The sequence below is a fragment of the Callithrix jacchus genome, chromosome 1 (assembly GCF_049354715.1).
Source record: "Callithrix jacchus isolate 240 chromosome 1, calJac240_pri, whole genome shotgun sequence".
Lineage (NCBI taxonomy): Eukaryota > Metazoa > Chordata > Mammalia > Primates > Cebidae > Callithrix > Callithrix jacchus.
The window spans coordinates 192,750,836-192,778,686 of NC_133502.1; the positions used below are offsets into that span (position 1 = coordinate 192,750,836).

At 49.5% G+C, this 27,851-nt stretch overlaps 2 protein-coding genes across 2 annotated transcripts; both read left to right on the top strand.

The window, feature by feature from the left end:
* The first annotated feature begins 8,371 nt into the window (after positions 1-8,371).
* On the top strand, positions 8,372-9,094 carry LOC103794241 (eukaryotic translation initiation factor 1A, X-chromosomal-like). The gene has a single exon (XM_009000360.4). It carries the CDS (start codon positions 8,563-8,565, stop codon positions 8,995-8,997), a length of 435 nt encoding a protein of 144 aa, XP_008998608.1. The 5' UTR covers positions 8,372-8,562; the 3' UTR covers positions 8,998-9,094.
* A 3,093-nt stretch (positions 9,095-12,187) lies between these two features.
* Positions 12,188-21,208, top strand: IGLL1 (immunoglobulin lambda like polypeptide 1). Its single transcript, XM_035251077.3, has 3 exons — positions 12,188-12,524; positions 19,242-19,360; positions 20,749-21,208. The coding sequence occupies exons 1-3, from the start codon at positions 12,319-12,321 to the stop codon at positions 21,066-21,068; spliced, it is 645 nt and encodes a 214-aa protein (XP_035106968.1). The 5' UTR covers positions 12,188-12,318; the 3' UTR covers positions 21,069-21,208.
* The last annotated feature ends 6,643 nt before the right edge of the window (positions 21,209-27,851 follow it).

Below are 27,851 nucleotides of genomic sequence, written 5' to 3' on the forward strand. Positions count from 1 at the left end.
ATGGGTACTGGAAACAATAACCACCAGCTGCCACCGTGTGAGAGGACAGAAAGGACTGTCATAGGATGTTTCTTCTTTGTTTTGCTATGATCGTATTTGCATTTATAGTAACACTAGTAACACTGTCTTTCTCCCCCTTACTTCCCTATGCTTAATATATCTTATGTTAACGAGTAACCTGCTTTTAATTTTTTTTTTTTTTTGAGATGGAGTCTGGTTCTGTTGCCAGGTTGGAGTGCAGTGGTGCAATTTTGGCTCACTGCAGACTCCACCTCCCAGGTTCAAGCAATTCTTCTGCCTCAGCCACCTGAGTAGCTGAGACTACAGGTGTGTACCACCACACCCAGCTAATTTTTGTATTTTTAGTAGAGGCAAGGTTTCACCATGTTGGCCAGGATGGTCTTGATCTCCTGACCTTGTGATCCACCTGACTCGGCCTCCCAAAGTGTTGAGATTACAGGTATGAGCCACCGTGCCTGGCCAAAATGTTTTTATTATATATAAACAATTACATATTTTTTACTATATATATATATATATATGTTTTGGGGTTCTTTTTTTGTGAGACACCGTCTTGCTGTCACCCAGGCTGGAGTGCAGTGGTGCCATCATAGCACACTGTAGCTTTGAGCTCCTGGGCTCAGGTGATTCTCCCACCTCAGCCTCCCAAGTACCTGGGACTACAGGTGCAGGCCACCACGCCCAGCTAAGTTTTGTATTTTTTTTTGTAGAAACAAAGTTTCACCATGTTGCCCAGGCTGGTTTTGAACTCCTGGGCTCAAGAGATCTGCCCACCTTGGCCTCCCAAAGTGCTGGGATTGTAGGCGTGAGCCATCTTGCCTGGCTGGTAACCTATTTTGATACCTTTTTTTTTTTGAGATGTAGTTTCACTCTTTGCCATGGCTGGAATGCAGTGGCATCATCTCAGCTCACAGCAAACTCCGTCTCCCAGGTTCAAGTGATTCTCCTGTCTCAGCCTCCCAAGTAGCTGGGATTACAGGCACCTGCCACCACGTCAGGCTAATTTTTCTGTATTATTAGTAGAGATGGGGTTTCATTATGTTGGCCAGGCTGGTATTGAACTCCTGACCTCAATTGATCCACCCACCTCGGCCTCCCAAAGTGCTGGGATTACAGGCATGAGCCACCACACCTGGCCACCTATTTTGATATCTAAGTTACAGAATATCAAAGGGGTGTGTGTGTGTGTGTGTGTGTGTGTGTGTGTGTGAATCAGCTGGAGGATTAATAAAAGTCACCTGACGGTGGATGAAGTGGTCTGTAGACCTGAGTCTCTGGGGGAGGGTTAGCCTGTGTTGGTTATATGAGCGTAGTTGCATCACAGGCAGAAGCACGGTGCTGCTATTGGCTTTATTTGGAGGTTAATATGGTTAGAGGAGGTGTGCAGAAATGCCACAATGACAAAGGTGGGCTGGAGTGGTTTTGCCCTGTGTCCCCCTGGCTAAACTAGAACTAAGTTTCCCACAATCCCCTCCTCCATATGATTTGCGGTTAGAATTGGCTAAAAAAGAAATTTGTGAGATATCTGGTAGCAGAAAGGAAGCGACAGCCATCACAAAACATCACAGACATCTGGCCATCAGAGGCCCGATGCACAGGTGCTGGGGCTGCCCAGGACCAGGGTAAGGGGAGCAGGCACCTGTGTGAGTGCAGGGTCAGCACCTGAGAGTGAGCACCCTCTTAGATGGTGGCCCTAGGCACCTGCTGGGCACACAGTAGGGCGCCCTGCCTGGAAGCTCTCTTGGTTCTCAGGAGGAGGGCAGCTCAGGTGTGACCTGTAAGAAGGAAGAGCTTCTCAACAGACTTCTCCATTGTGGGCTGAACCCTCCCACTGAGTGCCTTCCCAGTTGTTATAGAAAACCAGAGCTGAGGCCAAGCGCTGTGGCTCACGCCTGTAATCCCAGCACTTTGGGAAGCCAAGGTATGTGGATCCCTGAGGTCAGGAGTTTGAGACCAGCCTGGCCAACAGTTTTAGTAAAACTCCGTCTCTACTAAAAATACGAAAAAACCAGCCAGGCGTGGTGGTGGGTGCCTATAATTTCAGCTACTTGGGAAACTGAGGGAGGAGAATTGCTTGAATCCAGGAGGGGGAGGTTGAGGTGAGCCAAGATTGCACCACTGCACTCCAGCCTGGGCAACTGAGCCAGACTCTGTCTCAAAAAATAAAAATAAAATAAAAAAAGAAAAGAAAGACCAGAGCTGGAGAGTAGCAAAAGGGTCAAAACAGATGGTATCTGGAACTACTGCAGTGGGGAAGAGGTCCCGGTTTGAGGCCGGGCTCCATGCGAATACAGCATGGGCAAGTGGAGATTTATAGCCCTGGAGTAGGGTTGGGGGAGTGGGTGGAAATGGCTGAGAGGAAGCATCTCAGGGCTAAGTGGGGTTCCAGCTAACCCGACCTCCCGGGATTCCTCGGAACGCAGCCAGGCTGATCAGACATCACCTGGGGGACTGGGAATTTGATCAGATAGGGAAGGTGATCAGACGTTGAGGTTAGGTGACTGTGGCTAAACCCATGTAGCAAGAATCTTGCTAACACTGTGCAGTGTAGACCCAACTAAGGAGGTCACTGAAGCTCTAGGTCAAAGCCTAGTTGATAAGGCTTAGAGGAGCCTGGCTCAAGATTTTTCAAGGAGAGAGTCTCTGTCACACTGCATGCCCAGGTGTGGAGACCCCTGGATTTCTGTGAGTCCTGACATCAGAGGCCTTGCGCCTGGTTCCTGCTGTCCCTTCCTGAGTTCCACCAAGTGTGTCCCACTTGCTGGATTGTTAGTTGGTTCTCAGGCTGTCCCTGGCCTGGATGTGGGGAGAGGAGGGTGGTGGTCAGCTGCCTGTCCTAGGCATGAGGGCTCCACCACTCCATCCCCGTGCTGTGCCCCAAGGAAGGCAGTCAGACTTGGGCCCTGGTCCTGGTCATCAGGGATGGGCCCCTCTGCATGGTTGATGGAGAAGGCCTCTCTGTATCCCTGGGCTTCTGGTCTGATAAGGCTTCCCATGAGTAATCCAGCCAGCTGTGGAAAAAGGGCAGGGAGAAACCCAGAGAAATGGGACCAGGGCTCTGGGATCGGGTGACCCTAGGCACCCCACGTCTGGATTCCCGGTTATGCCAGGCAATAACTCCCTCCTTGTCTGAGGCCATTTAAGTTGGGTTTCTGGGACCTGAAGGATGGCTCTGTGCCATGGTCTGTAAGAGACACTGCACATGTGCTCTGGAATCATGGTGGGAGAGGCACCTGGCAATGCTATCCCAGACCCGATACTGCACAGAAAAGGCCTAGCAATCCCATCATAGAGATGCAACTAAACTCGGAAATGCAAGAAGAACAGACACGACACTTGCACAATATAAGGGCACATTTAAGTCTTTTAGAGAAGAGCTCCCACGTGCAAGTATGGGGGGCTAGGATAGAGAATGGCTGAAAGTAAACAGATGGAGAAAGATACATGAAATTCCTACTCAAAAGAAAACTGGTGTAGTTATATAGATATCAGATAGAAGAAAATTTAAGGTAAAAGGTATCATCTGGAATCAATAGGGCTATTTAATGCTAATAAAAGTTTTATTTCGACTGGGCACGGTAGCTCACGCCTGTAATCCCAGCACTTTGGGAAGCCAAGGCAGTTGGATCACATGGTTAGGAGTTCGAGATTAGCCTGGCCAACATGGCAAAAGGCCATCTCTACTAAAAATGCAAAAATTAGCTGGATGTGGTGGTGGGTGCCTGTAATCCCAGCTACTTGGGAGGCTGAGGCAGGAGAATCATTTGAACGTGGGAGGCAGAGGTTGCAGTGAGCCAAGATCACACCATTGCACTCCAGCCTGGGCAACAGGGTAAGATTCTGTCTCAAAAAAAAAAAAAAATTATTTTGGCTGGGTGTGGTAGGTCATGCCTGTAATCCCAGCACTTTGGAAGGCTGAGATGAGTGGATCACCTGAGGTCAAGAGTTCAAGACGAACCTGGCCAATATGGTGAAATCCCGTTTCTACTAAAAATACAATAATTAGCCGGGTGTGGTGGCACTTGCCTGTAATCCCGGCTACTCTGGAGGCTGAGGCAGGAGAATCGCTTGAGCCTGGGAGGTGGAGGTTGCAGTGAGCCAAGAATGTGCCATTGCACTCCAGCCTGGGCGACATGAGCGAAACTCAGTCTCATAAAGAAAAGAAGAAAAGATTTACCTCATCAGGAGGTCATAAGTATTTTTTGGTTTTGTTTTGAGACAAGGTCCCACTCTGTTGCCCAGGCTGGAGTGCAGTGGTGTGATCATGGCTCATCGCAGGCTAGACCTGGGCTCAGGTGATCCTCCCACCTCAGCCTCCCAAGCAGCTGGGACTACAGGTGCAAGCCACCATACCTAACTAGTTTTTAATTTTAACTAGGTTTCACCCTGCTTCCCAGGCTGGTTTCAAACTTCTGGGCTCAAGTGATCCTCCTGCCTTGGCCTCACAAAATGATCGAATTATAGGCATAAGCCACCAACCAGACCAACAGTTTTAAATCTGTATACACCTAAAATGTAGTTTCAGAAAACATGAAACCAAAAACTATCGAGCTACGGGGACAAATAAAGAAATTCACAGTCCCTGACAGAGATGATCGCCTTCTCAGAATACAAAACAAATAAACTAACCCTAAAAAGAAAAAGTAAGAGAAGGTTGAAAGACAATAGTGAGTACCTAGTATGGAAACAACGCATTCAAGAGTTAGAGTATATACTCTCTTCAAAGACAAACACAGACGAGAATCATTGACACAAATTAACTAAATATCCAGTTATAAAACAAGTCTCCATAAGGCAAATTTCAAAGTCCTAAAATTATTCAGAGCATGTGCCCTAAACACATACAGTTAAACTAGAAATCGATAACATAGATATGGCCAGGCACGCAGTGGCTCATCCCTGCCATCCCAGAACTTTAGGAGGCCAAGGAAGGAGGATCATTTGAAACCAGAAGTTTGAGACCAGCCTGGGCAACATAGTGAGAACCTGTCTTTATAAAAAGTAAAAAAAGAAAGTAGCTGGATGTGGTGGCATGTGCCTGTAGTCCTAGCTACTCGGGAGGCTGAGGTGGGAGGACAGCTTGAGCCTAGGAGTTGGAGGCTGCAGTGAGCCATGATCACACTACTGCACTCTAGCCTGGGTGATAGTGAGACTGTCTCAAAAAAAAAAAAAAAAATCCACAAAATATCTCCCTAAACCAAATATATAACTAGAACATCCTCATATATTTGGAAATTAAGAAAGCTGCAGCTAGGCTGGGCATGGTGGCTGTAATCCCAGCACTTCCAAAGGCCAAGGCAGGTGGATCACTTGAGTTCAGGAGCTTGAGACCAGCCTGGGCAACATAGCAAGACCCTATCCCTTAGCAAAACATTTAACAAAATTTAGCCAGGTGTGGGGCCATGTACCTCTAGTCCCAGCTACTTGGGAGGCTGAAGTGGGAAGACTGCTTGAGCCTAGGAGTTGGAGGCTGCAGTCAGCTCTCATCGCACCTCTGCACTCCAGCTTGGCTGAGAGCGCAAGACCATGTCTCTAAAACAGAAAGAAGGGAAGGGGAGGGGAGGAGAGGGGAGAGGAGGGGTGGAGAGGGGAAGGGGAGTAGGGGGAAGAAGAAAGAGCCCCAAGGGGGAGGAGGAGGGAGAGGGAAGAGAAGGAAAGGAAAGGGGAAAGGAGAGAGAAGGGAAGCAAAGGAGGGGAGAGAGAGAAAGAGAGGGAAGGGGGGAGGGAGGAAAGAAACTGCTAAATTAGCCAACAGTTGGAAAATTCAAAAATACAAAATTAGGTAACTTTTTTTTTTTTTTTTTTTTTGAGACGGAGTCTTGCTCTGTCACCCAGGCTGGAGTGCAGTGGTGTGATCTCGGCTGGCTGCAATCTCCACTTCCCAGGTTCAGGCAATTTTCCTGCCTCAGCCTCCCGAGTAGTTGGGATTACAGGTGCCTGCCAGCACACCTGGCTAATTTTTGTATTTTTAGTAGAGACAGGGTTTCTCCAGATTGGTCAGGCTGGTCTCGTGAACTGCCCGCCTTGGCCTCACAGAGTGTTGGGATTACAGGCGTGAGCCACCACACCTGGCCAAAATTAGGTAACATTTAAAACTCAACAATGATGAGCCCACCACCTAGAGGTAATTGGTGGATGTGGCACTCACCTGTGCTCTGAGAGAGGCGGGCCAGGCAGGACACAGAGGGCTCTGCAGAGGCACCAGGAACCCTAAAAAAGGGAGGCCACTGAGCAGGACAGCAGGACGCAGCCTCCCCTGCCCAGACCTGCATCGAGCCCTCACAGGTCTCAGTGCAGGAAGGGGTGAGGTGGACCTGGGGGGTTAGAGCTGCAGCTGTGCCTGCTGGAGAGGCCCCGCCCAGCCCTCAAGGGTTCCCAGTATCAGCCAGACCCAGATTTCCCACCACAGAAATATGTGGTCTGAGGCTGCCTCTGTCTAGAGGCCGTAGCAGGTGCAGGGTCAGGCGGGGGCCGAAAGGGAGCAGCGGGACACTATATTTAAAAACAGTCCCTTCTCCCAAGACCTGGGGCTGTCCTTGGGGGAACCACAGTTTCTGAGTCCCGGGCAATGATGAGCGTCACACTCAAGAGGCGTGCTGGGGAGGGAGCAGCTTCAGCCCAGCCCCAGGGTAGATGCTGCTCCAGCCCTCAAGGTGAGAGGAGCCAGAGTCAGGGGCAGTGGTGGGCCAACCCTCCCAACCAGCGAGAAGCTGGGCTGGATCAGGGGTCTCCCCTGTACCTGCATCAGTGTTTCTTGGCATCCACATGCCATTACTGCTCAGCACCTTGCCCATCTCCCCAAGACCGTGAGCTCTCTGGGATGCAGCCTTTGGCCCTCAGGGGACTCTCAGTGTTTGTGGGATGCTGGGATCTGAACATCAGTCCATACAGCCTGACCTCACTGTGGCTCTCATGATCTCCATGAGATAAGGTGAAGTCTTCCTGTCTGTCTGTCTGTTTGTCTCTTATGGCATTCCACAACCATGGCTGGCCAGATACCAAGGGGATGTGCAAGATGGCCCAACTCCAGGACGAGCATGTGGCACCCAGGAAACTCAACTTGGGGGAAGCGGCCAGGCACAGTGGCTCACACCTGTTATCCCAGCACTTTGGGAGGCCAAGGTGGGTGGATCACCTGAGGTCAGGAGTTCGAGACCAGACTGACCAACATGGCGAAACCCTGTCTCTACTAAAAATACAAAAAAAATTAGCTCAGACCAGGATAATCACTCGAAGGTTGCAGTTGACAACCTGGGGAGGCGAAGGTTGCAGTTAGCTGAGATTGCGCCACTGCACTCTAGCCTGGGTGACAGAGCGAGACTCCGTCTCAAAAAATAAAAATAAAAAGTAAAAAAGCAAAACTATTGGCCAGGCACGGTGGCTCATGCCTGTAATCCCAGCACTTTGGGAGGCCAAGGTGGGTGGATCACAAGGTCAGGAGTTCGAGACCAGCCTGACCAACACGGCAAAACCCCGTCTTTACTAAAAATACAAAAATTAGCCAGGTGTGGTATCGGGCACCTGTAATCCCAGCTACGTGGAAGCTGAGGCAAGAGAATTGCTTGAACCCCGGAGGCAGAGGGTGCAGTGAGCCAAAATCATGCCATTGCACTCCAGCCTGGGTGACAAGAGCAAGTCTCTGTCAAAAAAAAAAAAAAAAAACTTGGGGGGAAGCTGGGGAGAGCCTGACAGAGCTGGACAAGCAATCAGATGGCACTGTCCCCAGGGACACACCTGGTGGTGCGGACAGGGATACAGAGGACCTAAGGGAAAGGGTGGCTTCAAACGTGACAGCAGATCAGCCACTGGGGAAGTGCAAGAGGGGATTTGACAACTGGGCCACATGTCCCAGGACAGCATTTTTCAAAAGATTTTCCATCCAAACTTCTAGCAAGAAGTAGATCTTCCATCATTACCCAGAGCATATCTATGCATTTAGATAACTGAAGCAACATTCCAGGAACCCTCACCATCCCTCCCCTTGAACGGCTCACTCTCCAGCTGGAGTCGGCTCTAGGCTGCCTCACTTCAATAGCTGGTTGCAGCTGTTGGAATGAATTTCACACCCTTTATGAGCTGCCATGCAAAATGTGAAGAGTGGCCGTTGAAGCTCAGTATCATCAAGGATTTATTTATTTCATGATGATTAACACCCTTTTCCAGGCCACACCAGCTGCGCCAGCTGGTAATGATCATGAAAATGATAATGATAATCGGCTGTGTGGTGGCTCACGCCTGTAATTCCAGCACTTTAGGAGGCTGAGATGGGCAGATTGCCTGAGGTCAAAAGTTTGAGACCAGCCTGGTCAACATGGTGAAAGCCCATCTCTATTAAAAATCCAAAAAATTGATTTTGCTGCTGCTGAGCGTGGACGCGGGCGGTTAAGACCTAGGTCGCGAGCTTCTCGCGCGCACGCTGCCTGGCCTCCATCACCTGCTTCATCCTGCGCTCTCTCTCGTGTCGCCCTTCGGAGCAGCAGCCGCCGCGACCGCCGCCACCCGGAAAGAAGTCAGAGACGCTGCGAGGTCGCTGCCACCGCCATGCCCAAGAATAAAGGTAAAGGAGGTAAAAACAGACGTAGAGGTAAGAATGAGAATGAATCTGAAAAAAGAGAACTAGTATTCAAAGAAGATGGTCAGGAGTATGCTCAGGTGATCAAAATGTTGGGAAATGGACGGCTAGAAGCAATGTGTTTCGATGGTGTAAAGAGGTTATGTCACATCAGAGGAAAATTGAGAAAAAAGGTTTGGATAAATACCTCCGACATAATATTGGTTGGTCTCCGAGACTACCAGGATAACAAAGCGGATGTAATTTTAAAATACAATGCAGACGAAGCCAGAAGTCTGAAGGCATATGGCGAGCTTCCAGAGCATGCTAAAGTCAATGAAACGGATACATTTGGTCCGGGAGATGATGATGAAATTCAGTTCGATGACATTGGAGATGATGATGAAGATATTGACGACATCTAAACTGAACTCAAGATTTCACATTCCATCTTTTCTCAAGATTGCCCTACAATTTGGATTTTGGCCATGACAAAGAAGATTAAAATTTCATTAGCATGAATACAGTTTGTTAAAACAGACTGATTTGTTCCTAAGGTATTTTTATTTCTTTTAAAACTGGTAATGCTGAATTATCTTAAGTGAGATGTTAAGCCCACTTCGCTCTTTTAATATAGTGGAGCTTATGGGTAGAAGACCACGTCTACTAATTAAAAAAAAAAAATAGATTGCTGCTTTTCCTACCACTTCCAATAAGAAAATGGATGTTTTAAAGAAATAATTTGCCTTGTCCTCGTTATGGAATATGATTAAGCCTGGCCTCTTGATTGTATAGAGCATTGTGTATATTCCAATTACCTAGGTATTCCCTTTAGATTTTGATACAATTTGAGGGAGGCAGAAATGTGCATTTGAAGTAAAAAATAAGTCTTGTCATATTTAAGTAGTCTGTGGCTATTTTTATACTGATTTTGATATCGTATTCTTTTCAAAATCGTATTTTGCCACCATAATCATGTCAAAAAAGTGCATTTTTTTGACATGCATTTCCAAAATGCAGTTTTCAGAACTTGGGTTTTAATAGCAATTAATTTGTAAGCTTAGTAGTTACAGAAATTGAACACTAGGTGGCACTCAGTTATCTAAACATGCGAAAGTAGATAAAATTGTTTTTACTATGTGTAAGAAATATCCCAAACATGAAAAGATTGCGTTGATCATATGCACATATGTAGAAAATTTTTACAGAGTGGAAAGATTGTTAAAAGTGTGATTTTTATTTTCAGAAGTCATATACATGTAAGCTACAATTTTGAGTGCTTTATAAACACTTGAGATATATAAATGAAATTTTAATTTCATAACAACTTGTAAAAATAAAAAAAAAACTTGTTGAAAACCCTTTTTCAACATATCCCTAAGCTCTAGGGGAAGAGGAGGGACTAACAACTCAATGAAAAGACAGTCTCCAATTTCTGAATGGAAAAGCTACAGCTAAGAAATCAAATAAAATGTCATGGTTAAAAAAAAAAAAAAAATCCAAAAAAATTAGCCAAGCATGATGGGAGGCACCTGTAGATCCCCCTGGCCGGGAGGCTGAGGCAGGAGAATCACTCGAACCCAGGAGGCAGAAGCTGAAGTGAGCCGAGATTGTGCCATTGCTTTCTAGCCTGGGCAACAAGAGTGAAACTGCCTCAAAAAAAGAAGTGAATGATCTGGAGATGGATGGTGGTGATAGCTGCATGACACTGTGAATGGAGTTAATACTGCTGAACTGTGCACTTAAAAACGGTCAAGATGGGCTGGGCATGGTGGCTCATGACTGTAATCCCAGCACTTTGGGAGGCGGAGGCAGGAGGATCACCTGAGGTCGAGAGTTCAAGACCAGCCTGATCAACATGGAGAAACCCTGTCTCTACTAAAAATACAAGATTAGCCGGGTGTGGTGGTATGTGCCTGTAATCCCAGTTACTTGGGAGGCTGAGGTGGGCGGATCACTTGAGGTTGGGAGTTCGAGATCAGCCTGACCAACATGGAGAAAACTTGTCTCTACTAAAAGTACAAAAAATCATCTGGGGGTGGTGGCACACTTCTGTAATCCCAGCTACTTGGGAGGCTGAGGCAGGAGAATCACTTGAACCCGGGAGGCAGAGTTTGTGGTGAGCCAAGATTGCACCATTGCACTCCAGCCCTGGCAACAAGAGTGAAACTCCATCTCCAAAAAAAAAAAAAATACAAAAATTAGCTGGGCATGGTGGCCCGCGCCTGTAGTCCCAGCTATTCGAGAGGCTGAGGCAGGAGAATCACTTGAAGCAGGGAGGCAGAGGTTGCAGTGAGCTGAGATCATGCCACTGCACTCCAGTCTGGCGACACAGCAAGACTCCATCTCAAAAAAAAATAAACCAATAAATAATAATAATAATGTATTATACGCTGGAAAATTGCTAAGATTAGATCTTCCATGTTCTCACTACAAAAGCACAAGTCTGTGAGGTGACAGATGTGGGAATCAGCTTGATTTAATAATTTTACAGTGTGACAAAACGTCACATTGTAGATGGTAAATATATACAATTTTATTTGTCGATTATACCTTTAGAAGGGCGAGTGGTGTTTCTGTTTGTAATGTGTTTCTGTGTGTGTCTGTGTGTGTGTCTCCGTGTCTCTGTGTGTCTCTGTGTTTGTGTGTCTCTTTGTATGTGTGTCTCTGTGTGTGTGTCTCTGTGTGTGTGTCTCTATGTTTGTGTGTCTCTGTGTTTGTGTGTCTCTGTGTCTCTGTATGTGTGTCTGTGTGTGTGTTTGTCTGTGTCTCTGTGTGTGTCTGTGTGTGTGTCTCTGTGTGTGTCTGTGTGTGTGTCTCTGTGTGTGTCTCTGTGTATGTGTGTCTCTGTGTCTCTGTGTGTGTGTCTGTGTGTGTCTGTGTGTGTGTGTCTCTGTGTGTCTCTGTGTATGTGTGTCTCCGTGTGTTTCTCTGTGTGTGTGTGTTTCTCTGTGTTTGTGTGTCTCTGTATGTGTGTCTCTGTGTGTCTGTGTCTGTGTGTGTGTGTTTGTGTGTCTGTGTGATGTGAGGTGTGAGGTGCTGAACATGGTGCCTTAACCATCATTTTCATTCTTACCTCCTGATTCCTTGACTTGAATCGTGAGTGACTTCTGGCTAAACTCAAACTGTTTCCTCCTCTCTCACCACCCCTCCCTCCAGGGCTGGTTGGAAGAGCCCACCCAGGCCCCCTGAGTTCAAGCCCTGGGGGACTCCTACAGGGCAGGTCTCTGGACCCCAAGGAGGATGTTCCACAGACCCAGGACGCCCTAGAGGAAGTGGGGAAGGAGGAAAGTCAGGTGCATCACCTCCTGGGACCGGGACCCAAGCCCATCCAGGGTGCAGGTGCCTCCAAAGGAAAGGCCTAGGGGAGGGTCTTGGGGGGCCATGGTGCAGCCCACTTCCCTGTGTGACCTCAGCCTTTGCCGCCACTCTGCCTCTGGTGGGAGGTCCCTGAACAAAGCACCCAGGGCCCCAGGGGCAAGGCCAAGCTGACAGCTGTGGTGAGGGGCAGTTGAGCCCTGGATCCGACCACAGCAGGGCGGTTGGCAGATGTGCCTCTGTACGCAGGGGCAACGGCCATGGACCCTGGAAGGGGCTGGTCTGGGGGCAGGGATCAGAGGATTCGGACGGGGCCACATGGGCTGGGTGCACTGGGACAGCTGCTGCCAGCAAAAGGAACCAGGGCACCACTCTCCAGGGAGGCCACGCTGCAAGTCAGGCCACAGGGCCTCTGACCCTGAGGGCCGATGAGGCCTGGGACAGGCCAGAGGGGCCATGAGGCCCCTGGTGAGCCAGGCGCCGACCCCAGGCAGCGCTGGCCCCTGCTGTTGCTGGGTCTGGCTGTGGTAAGCCATGGCCTGCTGCACCCAATGGCTGCACTGCAGAGCCGGGCCCTGGGCCCTGGAGCCCCTGGAGGAAGCAGCCGGTCCAGCCTGAGGAGCCGGTGGGGCAGGTAAGAGGCGAGAAATTCCAGGGGATGTTGGGGGACAGGAAAGGGTGACCAAGGAGAGACAAGCCAGAGAGGTGAGGAGGAAGGTTAACCCCTGGAGGGGAGCCAGAGAGACATTTGCCTTTTATTTTTTTTTGAGATGGAGCTTTGATCTTGTTGCCCAGGCTGGAGTGCGATGATGCCATCTGCAATGGCTCACTGCAACCTCCACCTCCCCAGTTGAAGTGATTCTCCTCCCTCAGCCTCCTGAGTAGCTGGGATTGCAGGCATGCACCTCCACGCCCCGCTAATTTTGTATTTTTAGTAGACACAGATTATCTCCATGTTGGTCAGTCTGGTCTCAAACTCCCAACTTTAGGTGATCCACCCACCTTGGCCTCCCAAAGTGCTGGGATTACAGTCATAAGCCACCATGCCCAGCCTGACACTGGCTTTAACTAAAGGGTTGATATTTTGTCCATGATGGATTTCTTTTAACTAATTTTTATTGCTTAATGTTATATTAAAATATTATGTCTTGATTCATGAGATTTCTGTGTGCTCCCCTCCCCCACTTACATTTGGCACCAAGACCAATATCTCTCTCACCTCCTCCTAGTCCTTGGGGTAGGGCAAGAATGGAGGCAGGGGCAGGATGTCCACAGCGGATGGTGGCCGCTGTCCTTGAAGGGTGCCCAGATGTACTCCCCACCTCCTCCTTTCTCCCTCCTCTTTTCCCCCTGGCCTATGTCACCTGTGCACTCCCACCCTCACCGGGCAGGGCCACTCCCTGAAGCTCCAGCTGATGTGTGTGGGGCCTTTCCTGGAGTCCCTGGGTCACTAGAACTCAGCCAGCATTGCCTTCTGGGACCAGCCCCTAGGAGATCCAAGCTTCTCCAGGGTGCAGGTGCCTCCAAAGGAAAAGCCCAGGGGAGGGTCTGGGGATGCCATATCTCCCCGTGTGACCTCAGCCCTTGCCGCCTCTTCGTGTGGTGGGAGGTCCCTGCCACCCAGGTCCTTGGGACAAACCACCAAGCATCTGGGTTCATTTATGACCATCTGGGACACAACAACTTGTTCATCACTGGTCCATGTTTTTTTTGAGACGGAGTTTCGCTCTTGTTACCCAGGCAGGAGTGCAATGGCGCCATCTCGGTTCACCGCAACCTCCGCCTCCTGGGTTCAGGCAATTCTCCTGCCTCAGCCTCCTGAGTAGCTGGGATTACAGGCACATGCCACCATGCCCAGCTAATTTTTTGTGTTTTTAGTAGAGACGGGGTTTCACCATGTTGACCAGGATGGTCTCGATCTCTTGACCTCATGATCCACCCACCTTGGCCTCCCAAAGTGCTGGGATTACAGGCGTGAGCCACCGTGCCCAGCCATCACTGGTGCATGTTATACCGCACAGGCGATCATTATTTTAGAGGCAGAACCCCCGTCTCTGTGGCCCGATAGGCAGGTCCTGCTGTGATCCCCACTGTGCAGACGGGGATAGAGGCCAGAGAGGCAAGGCGACCTGCTCGAGTCACTCTGCCCATGGGCACAGATTCTAAGGCCCAAGCTGGACGGCCTCCAGCTCTCCCCTGTCCCATCCTCTAAGCTGATGGGGCTGATGTATGCAACTCTGGAGCCTGAGTTTCCCTTTTTTTCCTCCCTTAAGACAGAGTATCACTCTTGTTACCAAAGCGGGGGTGCATTGGTGTGATTTCGGCTCACTGCAACCTCCGACGCCTGGGTTCAAGGGATGCTCCTGCCTGTGCCTACCGAGTGGCTGGGATTACAGGCACCTGCCACCACACCAGGCTAATTTTTCATACTTTTTTATTAGAGATGGGATTTCACCATGTTGGCCAGGCTGGTCTCGAACTCATGACTTCAGGCGATCCACCCCCTCGGCCTCCCAAAGTGCTGGGATTACAGGCATGAGTCACCACGCCTGACCTGAGTTTCCCCTTCTGCAAACTGAGGGGTCCTGATTGGTGAGGGCCTTCAGCCTCTCACTCGCCCAGAGGATGCTAGGGTGGCCTTGGTGAGAGTGCCAGCAGCGGGAGCTGACCTGACCCACACCAGGAGCCCGTGTCCTGCAGGGACTTCTGGGCAAGGAGTTTCTGTCAGAGTCAGGCTCTTGCTGGGGCTGAGGTCCCAGAGGACAGAGGATCTAGACTCAACCCAATTCAAGTGCACAAGGATCGGGGACCGGGTGAGGCAACAGCCACCTGCAGGGTGATGCCTGCAGCACAGGGACCGGGTTGGGGAAGCCGAGGGGTCCCCACGAGGGGCGGTGACAGATGGAGGGGACACAGATAATAAAAATGGTGTTATGTTGGGGGATATTAATATAAGTTTTATATTATAATCTTTAGAAATATATATTTTTTTGAGACTGAGTTTCACTCTTGTTGCCCAGGCTGGAGTGCAGTGGCGTGATCTTGGCTCACCGCAATCTCCGCCTTCCCGGGTTCAAGTAATTTTCCTGCCTCAGCCTCTCAAGTAGCTGGGATTACAGGCAGGTGCAATCACGCCCAGCTAATTTTGTATGTTTAGTGGAGACGGGGTTTCTTCATATCAGTCAGGCTGGTCTCAAACTCCTGACCTTAGGTGGTCCGCCCTCCTCAGCATCCCAAAGTGCTGGGATTACAGGCGTGAGCCACCACCTCACCTGCCAATTTTTAGATGTCTTATAGAAATACTATGGGTGGGGCACAGTGGCTCATGCTTGTAATACTACAACTTTGGGAGACTGAGGTAGGACTGTTTGAGCCCAGGAGTTTGAGATCAGCCTGAGCAACATAGCAAGACCCCATTTCTAAAAAATATATACAAATTAGCTAATCATGGTGGCACTTGCCTATAGTCCCAGCTTAGAAGCCTGAGGTGAGATGTTTGCTTAAGCCTGGGAGGTTGAGGTTGCAGTGAGCTGAGATCCCACCACTGCACTCCAGCCTGGGTGACAGAGGGAGACCCTGTCTTGAAAAAATTAAAAAGACTGATTATGGTCACACTCTGGTAAGAATCTCCTATCAAGTAAGTATCTCTCTATTCATAGCTTATTAAAAGATATTTTCATTGTTTTTAAGAAATAGATTGTGTACCACTTTTTATATTTCATTTTAAATTTATTTTATTTTTTTTAGCGATGGGGGGGGTCTCTCCATGTTGCCCAGGCTGACCTCCAACTCCTGGGCTCAGGTAATATCCCTGCCTCAGCATCCCAACTAGCTGGGACTATAAGCATGCTCTACCACAGCTGGGTAATTTTTGTAGAGATGGGGTTTCGCCATGTTGCCCAGACTGGTCTTGAGAACCCCTGGGCTCAAGTCATCCACCCACCTTAGGCTCCCAAAATGCTGGAATTCCAGGGCTGTGCCTGGCCTGTACTACTTTTAGTAGGTCTTAACAGTTTTGTTTTTTTTGAGATGGAGTCTTGCTCTTGTTGCCCAGGCTGGAGTGCAGCTCATTGCAACCTCTGCCTCCCGGGTTCAAGTGATTCTCCTGCCTCAGCTGGGATTACAGGTGCCTCCCACTACCCCCAGCTAATTTTTGTATTTTTAGTAGAGACAGGGGTTTCACCATGTTAGCCAGGTTGGTCTCTCGCTCCTGACCTCAGGTGATCCAATCACCTTGGCCTCCCAAAGTGCTGGGTTTACAAGTGTGAGTCACCTCGCCCAGCCAATAGGTTTTAATTGTTAATTATCTTTAAATTAATTTCAAAAATCTTCTACAACATGGATGAAACCTGAAGACATTATGCTAGGTGAAATAAGCCAGACACAAAAGGACAAATGCCATTTGATTCCACTTTTATGAGGTACCTAGAAGAGGCAAACTCAGACAGACAAAAAGTAGATCTGAAATCAGCAGGGGGAGGGGGAGGGAAGAATGAGGGCTGTAGCTTAATGGGTATAGAGTTTCTGTTTGGGAAGATGAGAGTCCTGGAGACGGATGGTGGTGATGGTGGCACAACAGCGTGAATGTACTTAGTGCCACAGAGTTGAACGTTTAAAAATGGTTAAAGTGGAAATGTTCGTGCTATGTAAGTTTGACCACAATTATAAAAAAGGAAATGGGGCTCTATGTAGATGTAGCAGTAGCAGGAGAGAGAGGGAGAGATCAATATTATACTTCTCTTTTTTGTTTTTTGAGACAGAGTCTCGCTCTGTCGCCCAGGCTGGAGTGCAGTGGCTCAATCTTGGCTCACTGCAGCCTCCGCCTCCCGGGTTCAAGCGATTCTCCTGCCTCAGCCTCCTGAGTAGCTGGAATTACAGGCACCCGCCACCACACACAGCTAAGTTTTGTATTTTTAGAGACAATGTTTCGCCATTTGGGCCAGGCTGATCTTGAACTCTTGACCTCATGATCCACTCACCTCGGCCTCCGAAAGTGCTGGGATTACAGGCATGAGCCACTGCCTCCAACTATTGTTTCTTAATTATGTTGAGCCTTTTTGTTTGTTTGTTTTTATTTTGTTTTTGAGATGAAGTCTTTTGTCCTCCAGGCTGGAGTGCAATAGCTCGATCTTGGCTCACTGCAATCTCTGCCTCCCGGGTTCAAAGCGAAGTGCTGGAATTTCATGTATGAGCCACCACGGCCAATGCTGAGCCTTCTTTTAGCTTTAAAAGGAATGTCACCAGGCACTGTGGCTCACACCTCTAATCTCAGCACTCTGGGAGGCGGAGGTGGGTGGATCACCTAAGGTCAGGAGTTTGAGACCAGCCTGGCCAACATGGTAAAATCTCATCTCTACCCAAAATACAAAATTAAGGGCTGGGCACGGTGGCTCATGCCTATAATCCCAGCACTTTGAGAGTCCGAGGCAGGCGAATCATGAGGCAGGAGATCGAGACCATCCTGGCTAATGTGGTGAAACCCTGTCTCTACTAAAAATACAAAACTTAGCAAGGCGTGGTGGCACGTGCCTGTCGTCTCAGCTACTAGGGAGGCTGAGACAGGAGAATCACATGAACCCATGATCAGGTTGTAGTGAGGCGAGATTGTGTCACTGCACTCCAGCCTGGGTGACAGAGCAAGACTCTGTCTCAAAAAAAAAAAAAGTTAGGGCTGGGCGTGGTGGCTTAGGCCTGTAAGCAAACCTTTGGGAGGCCGAGGTGGGCAGATCACGAGGTCAGGCAATAGGGTGAAACCTGTCTCTACTAAAAAACACAAAAATTAGCCGCATGTGTTGGCACATGCCTGTAGTCCCAGCTACTTGGGAGGCTGACGCAGGAGAATCCCTGGAACCAAGGGGGCGGAGGTTGAAGTGAGCGGAGATCGCGCCACTGCACTCCAGCCTGGGTGACAGAGCGAGACTCCATCTCAAAAAAAAGAAAAAGAAAAAGAAATTAGCCGGTTGTGGTGGTAATCCCAGCTATCCAGCTACTCCGGAGGCTGAGACGGAAGAATCGCCTAGAACCCGGAAGGCAGAGGTTGCAGTGTACCGAGATCGTGCCAGCCTGGGTGACAGGCCAAGACTGTCTCCAAGAAAAGGAATGTCTAGATGTAGTGTCTAAGAATGAAGTACACAGAAGCCATTTCAGTGTTGGATGCGAGGTGACTGAGTCCAGTGACTCCAGGTTTCTGGCTGAGGGATTGAGAGCGCCCATGGTCACGGTGATAAGACGAAGACGGAAAACGAGCTGGGCTGGGGAAGGTGATCATTTCCTCTGGAGGGAATAGTTTGAGACTCCTGTTGGGTAGCCCACTGGGCATGGTCAGCAGGCAACTGAGGTGGAGCTGAGACGGTTTGGAGCTGGGATAGGCTCCAGCCATACCACGTGGGCAGTAGTAGGGTCCACAGAGTGTGAAGATAGCCAAGAAAGAGGTTGGGGGGGGGTCTGGGGAGTCAGCAGCCAGGCATGGGCCATGGAGAAATGGATGCCAGGGGAGGAGGAAAGGGGAGTCTTTTCCCCCAATGGGTCACTGGAAAGAGAGTCACTGGAAAGAGGGGCCAGCCCCATGTCACATCCAGCAGAGACACAGGTACAGCAGAAGGACCTTGGACATGACCATGAGGAGGGCCTTGTTGGCCAAGATGTGGGAGAGATGAGTGTGAGAGCCTGGGGGACCATACCATGTTCCCAGCACACAAAACAGTGCCTGGCAGACAGGATGGATTTGTGATGGACAGACAGACGGATGGATGGATAAACAGATGATAGATGGATGCAAAGATAGATGTCTAGATGCATAGATGGACAGATGAATGGATGGATGGACAGATGATAGATGGATGCAAAGACAGATGAATAGATGGACAGATGGATGGATGGACAGACAGAGTGAATGATCTGAGAGATTGGAAAGGGTTCACGAACAAAGTGAGACTGAGCTGCATCTCCACGGGACTCTCCTCCTGAGTCAGGAATGACCCAGTGTCCTGGTCCAGGGAGGAAGTCAGCCTGGCTTGACTGGCGACACTTATGGTGAATTTCAGAGTCCCTTAAAATGCGGCCAAGTGAGGTTGGGCAGTTCCGAGCCAGTTCAGGTCTCCTCAGCCACACCACACAGCTGTCTGAGGGGATGTGTCACTCAGGGAGTTGCTGGAAGCTACCGGGCCCAGTGTTGCCATCAGCACCAACAGCTTCAGAGAAGGGAACATACACTAGGATGACCCCAAGGCTGTGGGCAGCACCTGCCTCAGACAGGGGACAGGCACAGAGACACCACTGGGAGGCTGGCCACCACCTGCCCTGTGCCCAGGTCACAGCCTGCACACGGCAGCCCTGTGCCCCTCACACCCAGCAGGTTCCTGCTCCAGCATGGCTCCTGGGCTGGCCCCAGGTGTTGGCCTCGGGATGTTCAATCCAGGCAGAATTCACTGAGGCATGTGTTTGGCAGCGGGACCCAGCTCAGCGTTTTAGGTGAGTGGCATCCACAACCTTCCCCAGCCTGTCCCCACTTCTCCTGTCTCTGGAAAATCTGTGTTCTCTCTCTGGGGCTTCTTCCCCTCTGCCCTCCCAGCCTTAAGCACTGAACCCTTCCTTTCTCCATGTGGTCTGGGGGAAGTAGGCTAGTCTCAGGGTAACTGGCGGGAAGGGCCCCACAGTGGGAGCAGACACCTTCAGGTTTCCAACAGCTGGATGCAGCCTGGACGCGGGGCCTGGGCTGGGATTAGGCAGGGTCAGGCTCCTCCCCTCTTCCAGGCCAGATGTCTGATTAAGGGACAGAGGCCGGTTCTAATAAGGGCCCTGCAGTGGCCTTAGAGACAGTCCCTGGGACCCCAGGGTCTAGGCTAAGGGCTGGATGCCCATCCAGCCTGTGAAGGCCACACAGGGGTCTGGGGACACAGAGGTCACCCCAAGGGGAGACCAATGGAGGGCACAGAGACGGCTCTGGGTCTAGGTTGCAGCTCTCTGGCCTGTGCTGGGTTATGAGGACACAGGGACACATAGGGATGGATGAGACTGGGTGAGGTCCCAGAGCCCAGCCCTCCTAGGACAGCCACCAGAAATGAGAGGGTCTCTTAGGGCAGAGATGTGTCTGTCTCTGGAGCCCCGTCACCCGGGGGGCCCGGAGTTTCTCTGTTCACGGGTCGGCCTCCCACCTTCATTTGAGGAAGGGCACCTTAGAACCAGGAGGGAACTAGGGGGAGTAAACGGGGTGCAGAGAACTCCACAGCCTCCAGGTGAAGTCCAGGGACATCAGAAGCTGCTGGGGTGGGCATGGAGGCTGCAGTGTCCCAAAGTCTGGGGGAGCAGCCTCAAGAACACAGCCAATGTGAAGGGTCCTGTGGTTGGGCTGGGGGGCACAGGGGAGACGGCAGAGCCCCAGGGCCTGTGTGTGTGGAGCCCACGCTTCACCAGCAGAGCTGAGTAGGCCAAGCTGGAACACAGCCTGGTGTCCCAGGGGACGGGAAGCTCCTGGCCATGCCAGGCTGGGCCCCCCCCCCACCCTGACAAATGGTTTTCTGTGCTGTGGGGGGGACCCCTAGATTCCAAACTCAGACTCCAGAAACCAGGAAGGAGGGAGCAGCCTGCCCTGAGTACACATGGGGAAGCCAAGGCTGCAGAGGAAGGGCTGGGCCAGGGCACAAGGGAAAGGTGACTTGGGAAGGGCTCCTAGGAAGGGTCAGGGCTGTCTGCTCTCCAGAGGGCTCCAGTGGAAAGGAGGGGGTTCAGGAGGGAAGGAGAGGCCCAGGGTGGACCCGACGGCCCCACCGTGAACCCTCCCAGAGACTTCAGATGGAGAGACGTGCTCCATGACGCCCCACACTCCCTCTGCCCTCTCTCCCTCAACTCTGTCCACACAGGTCAGCCCAAGGCCACCCCCTGGGTCACTCTGTTCCCGCCCTCCTCTGAGGAGCTCCAAGCCAACAAGGCCACACTGGTGTGTCTCATGAATGACTTCTATCCAGGAATCTTGACGGTGATCTGGAAGGCAGATGGCACCCCCATCACCCAGGGTGTGGAGACCACCACGCCCTCCAAACAGAGCAACAACAGGTATGCGGCCAGCAGCTACCTGAGCCTGACGCCCGAGCAGTGGAGGTCCCGCAGCAGCTACAGCTGCCACGTTATACACGAGGGGTGCACCGTGGAGAAGACAGTGGCCACTGCAGGATGTCCTTAGGCCCCTAACCCTCACCCCACCCACAGGGGCGTGGAGCTGCAGGTTCCCAGGGAAGGGGTCTCTCCCTGCATCCCAAGCCATCCACGCTTCTTCCTGTACCCAGTAAACCCTCAATAAATGTTCTCTTTGTCCACCAGAAAGCCTGCTCTCTCCTGCATTTCTTATCTCTCATATAATTTGATGCTTCTCCCGGATTCTCAGTGTGGAGTTGGGGGCATCCTGGCACCAGTGGGAAAGTAGCCTGGGGGAGAGGATCACAGCCTCCAAGTGGTGTCTCCTGGGGAAATAGGCCAGGATAGGAGTCTGCTCACTCAACACCAGTCCCTCCATTCTCTCCCTCCTCCCCTCCCTCTTTGCAGCTCAACCCCCAACTCGCTGCCTGCTTTCTGGAGGGAGCTATTTCTGTTTGAGCCTCCAGATACGCCCTCTGGACCCTCTACCCACCCACGGCCTCCCTTTCCTCAGCCTAGAAATCCTACTCTAGGCCTGAAGCCCCCTGCTTCTGGCCCTGGCCCCTGGAATGTTCTCCTTCCTTTCTGCCCACCTCCCCACCACTGAGAGCTAGACTGTCCAGGACACTCCAAACACCATCAGATTCATATGCTCTTAAATTCTGGGCCCACCTTGATTTTTCATCTGACAGCAGGTTCAGAGGAGTGAGGAAAAATAGGAAGAAGCCAGGAAGGAAACATACATAAAAGGCCTACAAGAGGCTCACGACACTTGTGAAAAAGATAGGCTCTGAGCTACCCAGGAACCAGTGCAAGAAGGGTAATAGGCGCTCCATCATTTCTAAGCGGTTAAACAAGTCTTTTCTCAAGGGAAGTTGGTGTTCTCCATGCTGAGGGCTGAGGCCAGGCATCTCATCGTAATTAAAAGTGGGGATGTGTTTTACCCAAGGCCTCACTATCGATGGGATTTGGGCTCCAACATGCGCACAGGTATCTGCCTGGCAGCCCTAGGACATGGAGATTTTCTCAGATGCTTGGCACAGAATGTCACTGTCACTGGCCATCTTTTCTTTGGAGGAAGCGTCCTTTTTTTTTTTTTAATTGTACTTTGGGCTCTGGGGTACATGTGCACATCCTGCATCCTGCAGGATTACTGCATAGGTACATACATGCCATGGTGGTTTGCTGTCTCCATCCCCTCCACTGGCCCCTACATCAGGCATTTCTCCTGGTGTTATCCCTCCCCATCCTATCCGCCCCCCAACCCTGATGTCCCATCCCGTCCCTCCCCTCCCCTCCCACCTAGCCCAGCTGTGAGTGTTGTTCCCTGGGGGAAGCATCCTTTTTGGGAAACACTTCTCCATTGGATCCTGGGCCTCAGGTGGAAAACCAGGTCCTGCATTGAGACTTTCTCTGTGAGGCTCCCTGGGTCTAGGGCTCCAGCTGCTCCATGAGAGAAAGGTGTCGGGGAGAGAACACAGCCCAGCCCCTCCTGCATGGTTCCTGCTCAGCAGGGGGTTGGGGGGGAACCAGCAGTGGTCAGGCCTGTGTCTTCGTGGGTGGAGCCAGGGAGGGGTCCTCCAGGCATTTTGGGGAGTCTCTCCCACGGCTCCTGCTTGACTTTCCGGTGGCTGCTGTCACAAATCACCCCTAAGTTAGTGGCTTAAAACATCACACAGATTCTCTCCCAGGTCTGAAGGTCAGAAGTCCAAAATGAACCCTAAAGTGCTAAAGTCAGGGCGCCAGCAGGGGTGGCCTCCTTCTGAGGGCTCTGGCGAAAATCCACTTCCAGGATGTTTTCAGCTTCTAGAGGAGGCCCTGGGCTTCCCGCCCCTTCCTCCACCTTCAGTGCCAGAGCAGCATCTTCAAATCTCTCTCCCACTCTCTCTCCCGTCCCCACTGTCTTCTCTCATCCTCCCTCCTCTCCCTTTCTTTCCCTCCACCCTTCTCTCACTCTGACCCCCCTACCTCCCTCTTTCCCTTATGAAAACCCCGCCTTGGACCCATGCAGATAACCCAGGATCATCTTCCACCCCGGGCTCCTTAACACCGTCACATCCACAAAGTCCCTGGGGCCACACAACACAGCACATGGACAGGTCCTGGGACTGCAACGCAGGCACCCCTGGAGATCCTAACTCAGCCGACCACAGCTTCTTTCCCTCCTTCCTCTCTCCTTCTCAAAGTATGAGAAGGGAACGCACAGCGGCTGGTCAATGAATGCGCACAGATTCAGCGAATGTGTTCTAATGTTGGATAGCAGAGTAGAGTGGCTGTAGTTAGCAACAATGTATTTGCACTGGTTCCTGAGGAGCTGAGAGCCTGTCTTTCACAAGTGTCCTGAGCCTCTTCCAGGCCTCTCATGTATATTTCCTTCCTGGCTTCCTCCTGGCCTTGGCCTCCCTAAGTATGTTTCAAAATAGCTACAAGAGAGGACTTGAAATATACTCAACACATAGAAATGGTGAATACTCAAGGCCACACCCCAGATACCCTGACTTGATGACATGCGCTGAACCAAACATTACATGTACCTCGTAGGTAGGTCCAATATTATGTATCAGTATAATATTTTCTATTAATAAGAAAGGTCAAAAAAAGAACTTAAGCAGCATAAAGTAGCCATTTGACCTAGGAATCCCAGCCCTAGAAATTTATCCAGAAGAAATAAAAGCATGTGTTCAAAAAAGACGTGTAGGCCGGTCACAGTGGCTCACACATGTAATCCCAGCACGTTGCAGGGTGGAGGAGGGTGGATCATGAGGTCAGGAGATCGAGACCATCCTGGCTAACACGGTGAAATTCCGTCTCTACTAAAATACAAAAAATTAGTCAGTCGTGGTGGCGCACGCATGTAGTTCTTGCTACTCGGGAGGCTGAAGCAAGAGAATCACTTGAACAACCTGGGAGGCAGAGGTTGCAACGAGCCAAGATGGCGCCACTGCACTCCAGCCTGGGCGACAGTGAGATTCGGTCTCAAAAAAAACAAAACAGCAAAAAACTTGTCCCCAGCTGGGTGAGGTGGCTCACACCTGTAATCCCAGCACTTTAGGAGGCCAAGGCAGGCGGATCACTTGAGGTCAGGAGTTCCAGATCAGCCTGGCCAACACGGGGAAACTCTGTCTCTACAAAATATATTTATGTAAAAAAGCCGGATGTGGTGGCGGGCCCCTGCATCCCAGCTACTCAGGAGGCTGAGGCAGGTGAATCACTTGAACCCTAGAGGCAGAGGTTGCAGTGAGCCGAGATCGCGCCACTGCACTCCAGCCTGGGCGACAGAACAAGATTTGGTCTCATAAAAAAAAAAAAAAAGACATTTACATAAATGTTCCCAGCAGTCTCATTCACTACAGCCAACAAGTGGAAACAACCCAAGTGTCTATCAGCTGGAGAATGGATAGACCCAGGTGGTATAACCGTACCTGAGTGCTGCTCAGTTATACAAAGGAAAAACTAGGTAGGGATGAACTTCAAAAACATTATAGTAAGCAAAAGAAGTAACATTCCACGAGGGAAGTTGGTGGGTATGAAAATACTGAACTGGCAAAATTTTACTCTGTTCATTGCAGTATTAGGTATTGAGTACCTACTGACCAGGTGCTGTTAGGTGCGGCCGCTGCAGAAATGAGAGGCAGACGCCATCTTCATTCTGATGACACTCACCAAATCAGCTGTTTCTGATGAACATTCAGGTACCTTGACTCTCACTCCTCAGATTTTTAGGCTTTACTTAATAACACTTAAATCACCCTGTTACCCAAGTCTCCTTTCTTCTTCTTCTTCTTCTTCTTCTTTTCTCTTTTTTATTGAGACAGAGTCTTGCTCTGTTGCCTATGCTGGAGTGCACTGGTGCCACCATGGCCCACTGTAACCTCCATCTCCTGGGTTCAAGTGGTTCTCCTGCCTCAGCCTCCCGAATAGCTGGGATTACAGGCATGCTCCACCACACCCAACTAATTTCGTATTTTTAGTAGAGACGGGGTTTCTCCATGTTGTCAGGCTGGTCTAAAACTCCTGATCTCAGGTGATCTGCCTGCCTCGACCTCCCAAAGTGCTGGGAATATAGACATGAGCTACTGTGCCTGGACTTTTAAATTTTTATTTATTTATTTTTATCTCTTTTTTTCTTTTAATTTTTTTTTAGGGAGAAAGAGAAAGAAAAAGAGGGAAAAAGAGGAAAAAAGGGAAAAAGAGAAAAAGAGGGAAAAAGAAATATTAGTTCATTCCTAAAATGGGTATCAATAATGGCCGATCAATATTTTGTGTGTTTAAAGTGGATAATGTATATTTTGTGTGTTTAAAATGGAGAGCTCTATTGAGTTTATTTGTTCTGGTTCTGAGTTCAAATCCTGGATGTCGTTATCAATTTTCTGTCTCGTTGAATCTAAATCTCATTATGAGTCTTATGTATCTGGGTGTTAAGATCTCTTATTATTACATTAATCCTTTTACCCTTGTATCCTTGTAGCTTTGAAATCTATTTTATTAATTGTGAGAATTGCAACTCCTGCTTTTTATTTATTTATTTTTGCTCTCCATTTGGTTGGTAAGTTTTTTTCTAACCCTTTGAGTCTTTGTATATCTTTAGATATACCGTTAGATTTTGTCTGTATCTTTTGATTGGGGGATTTAGTCAATTTAAATTTAGGGTTACTGCCATTTGATATTAACTGGCTATTTTATCCTTTAGTTGATGTAAATTCTTCTTTATGTTAATGTTCTTTACTTTTTGGTGTATTTTTAGAAAGGCTCATACTGGTTGTTCCTTTCTATTCATAATACTTCTTTTAGAAGTTCTTGTAAAGCAGGCCTGGTGGTAGTAAAATCTCTAAGTACTTGCTTGTTCCTAAAAGATTTTATTTTTCCTTCAATTGTAAAGCTTAAATTGGCAGGATATGAAATTCTGGGCTGAAAGTTCTGTTCTTTAAGTATATTGAATATTGGCCCCCACTCTCTTCTAGCTTGTAGGGTTTCTGCTGAGAGATCTGCTGTAAGCCTGATAGGCTTCCCTTTATGGGTAACCTGATCTTTCCCTCTGGCTGCCCTTAATATTTTCTCCTTCGTTTCGACCCTGGTGAATCTAACGATTATGTGCCTTGGGGTTGGTCTTCTTGAGGAATATCTTTGTGGTGTTCTCTGTATTGCCTGGGGTTGAATAGTGTCCTGCTTTGCTAAGTTGGGAAAATTTTCCTGGATAATGTCCTGAAAAGTATTTTCCAGCTTGAATTCATTCTGTCTGTCACATTCAGGTACACCAATCAAGCGTATATTAGGTCTTTTCACATAGTCCCATATTTCTTAGAGACTTTGCTCATTCCTTTTTATCCTTTTTTCTCTATTCTTGTCTTGTCATTTTATTTCATTAAGTTGGTCTTCGACCTCTGATATCCTTTCTTCTGCTTGATCCATTCGGCTATTTAAGCTTATACATATTTCACTAAGTTCTCATGTTGTATTTTTCAACTCCATAAGTTCATTTGTATTTCTCTCTATATTGTCTATTCTTTTCATCATTTCATCGAACCTTTTTTCCAAGTTCTTAGTTTCTTTACATTGGGTTAGAACAAGTTCCTTTAACTCCCAGAAGTTTCTTATCATCCACCTTTTAAAGCCTACTTCAGATAATGGAACACAGTCCTTTTCCATCAGGGCTTGTTCCGTTACTGATGAGTCCTTTTCCATCAGGGTTTGTTCCGTTGCTGATGGGTTCTGATTTGGGGTGTACTCAGCCTTCTTAGGCTGTTTTTTTCCCTTCATTGTAGATGAACCGCCTTTCTAATTAGTTTTCTGAGTCGACGCCCGACTTATTGATTCCCAGTGCTGGGATCCGAGCAACCCACTGTGGCGGCCTAAATAGCAGCGATAAGACTGATGGTGCTCTTCTGCCCGGGAATCTCTGGTCTGGCTTCCCTCTTGAGTCCGCAACAAGCGGCTCTGACTTCCCGGAGCTCCAAACTCTGGTCAGTAGGGGAAGCAGTCCCGTTGGCTCTGCATGAAGAGCTGCTGCACCAAGACGCCGGCAAAACCTCTGCGGCGGCCGCAAGAGTCGCACTGGCGACCTGTGGGGCTCCTCCACTGGGAATCAGCTGATCCGTGAGTGACGAAACTTCGTCTAAAAGTGTGGCGTCGTCTCGTTCTCTGGGAGCTACAATCCCGAGCTGCTAGTGATCGGCCATCTTGGATTGACCTCTAAATTTTTATTTATTTATTTGAGACAGAATCTCTCTGTCACCCAGGCTGGAGTGCAAGCTCTATCTCAGCTCACTGCAACCTCCACCTCCACCTCCCTGGTTCACATTCTTCTACTTCAGCCTCCTGAGTAGATGGGATTACAGGGCTCGCCACCATGCTAGGCTAAGTTTTGTATTTTGGTAGAGAGGGGGTTTAGCCAAGTTGGCCAGGCTGGTCTTGAACTCCTGACCTCAATGATTCACCCACCTTGGCCTCCTAACACAATGCCTCTCTTTATTTATTTATTTTTGAGACACAGACACTGTCACCAGGCTAGAGTGCAGTGGCACGATCTCGGCTCGCTGCAACCTCCATCTCCTGGGTTCAAGTGGTTCTCCTGCCTCAGTCTCCCAAGTAGCTGGGATTATTTGAGACATATACAAATTCATAAGAGTTTTAGGATTATCTTTTCCATTTCTGCACAAATGGCTATTACCAGTTTGATAGTAGTTGTTGTGAGTCTGTAGATCATTTGTGTAGTATTGTATATTAGTCAGGTATAGTCTTTTCTTTTCTTTTTTCTTTTTTGAGATGGAGTTTCACTCTTGTTACCCAGGCTGGAGTGCAATGGCGCGATCTTGGCTCACTGCAACTTCCGCCT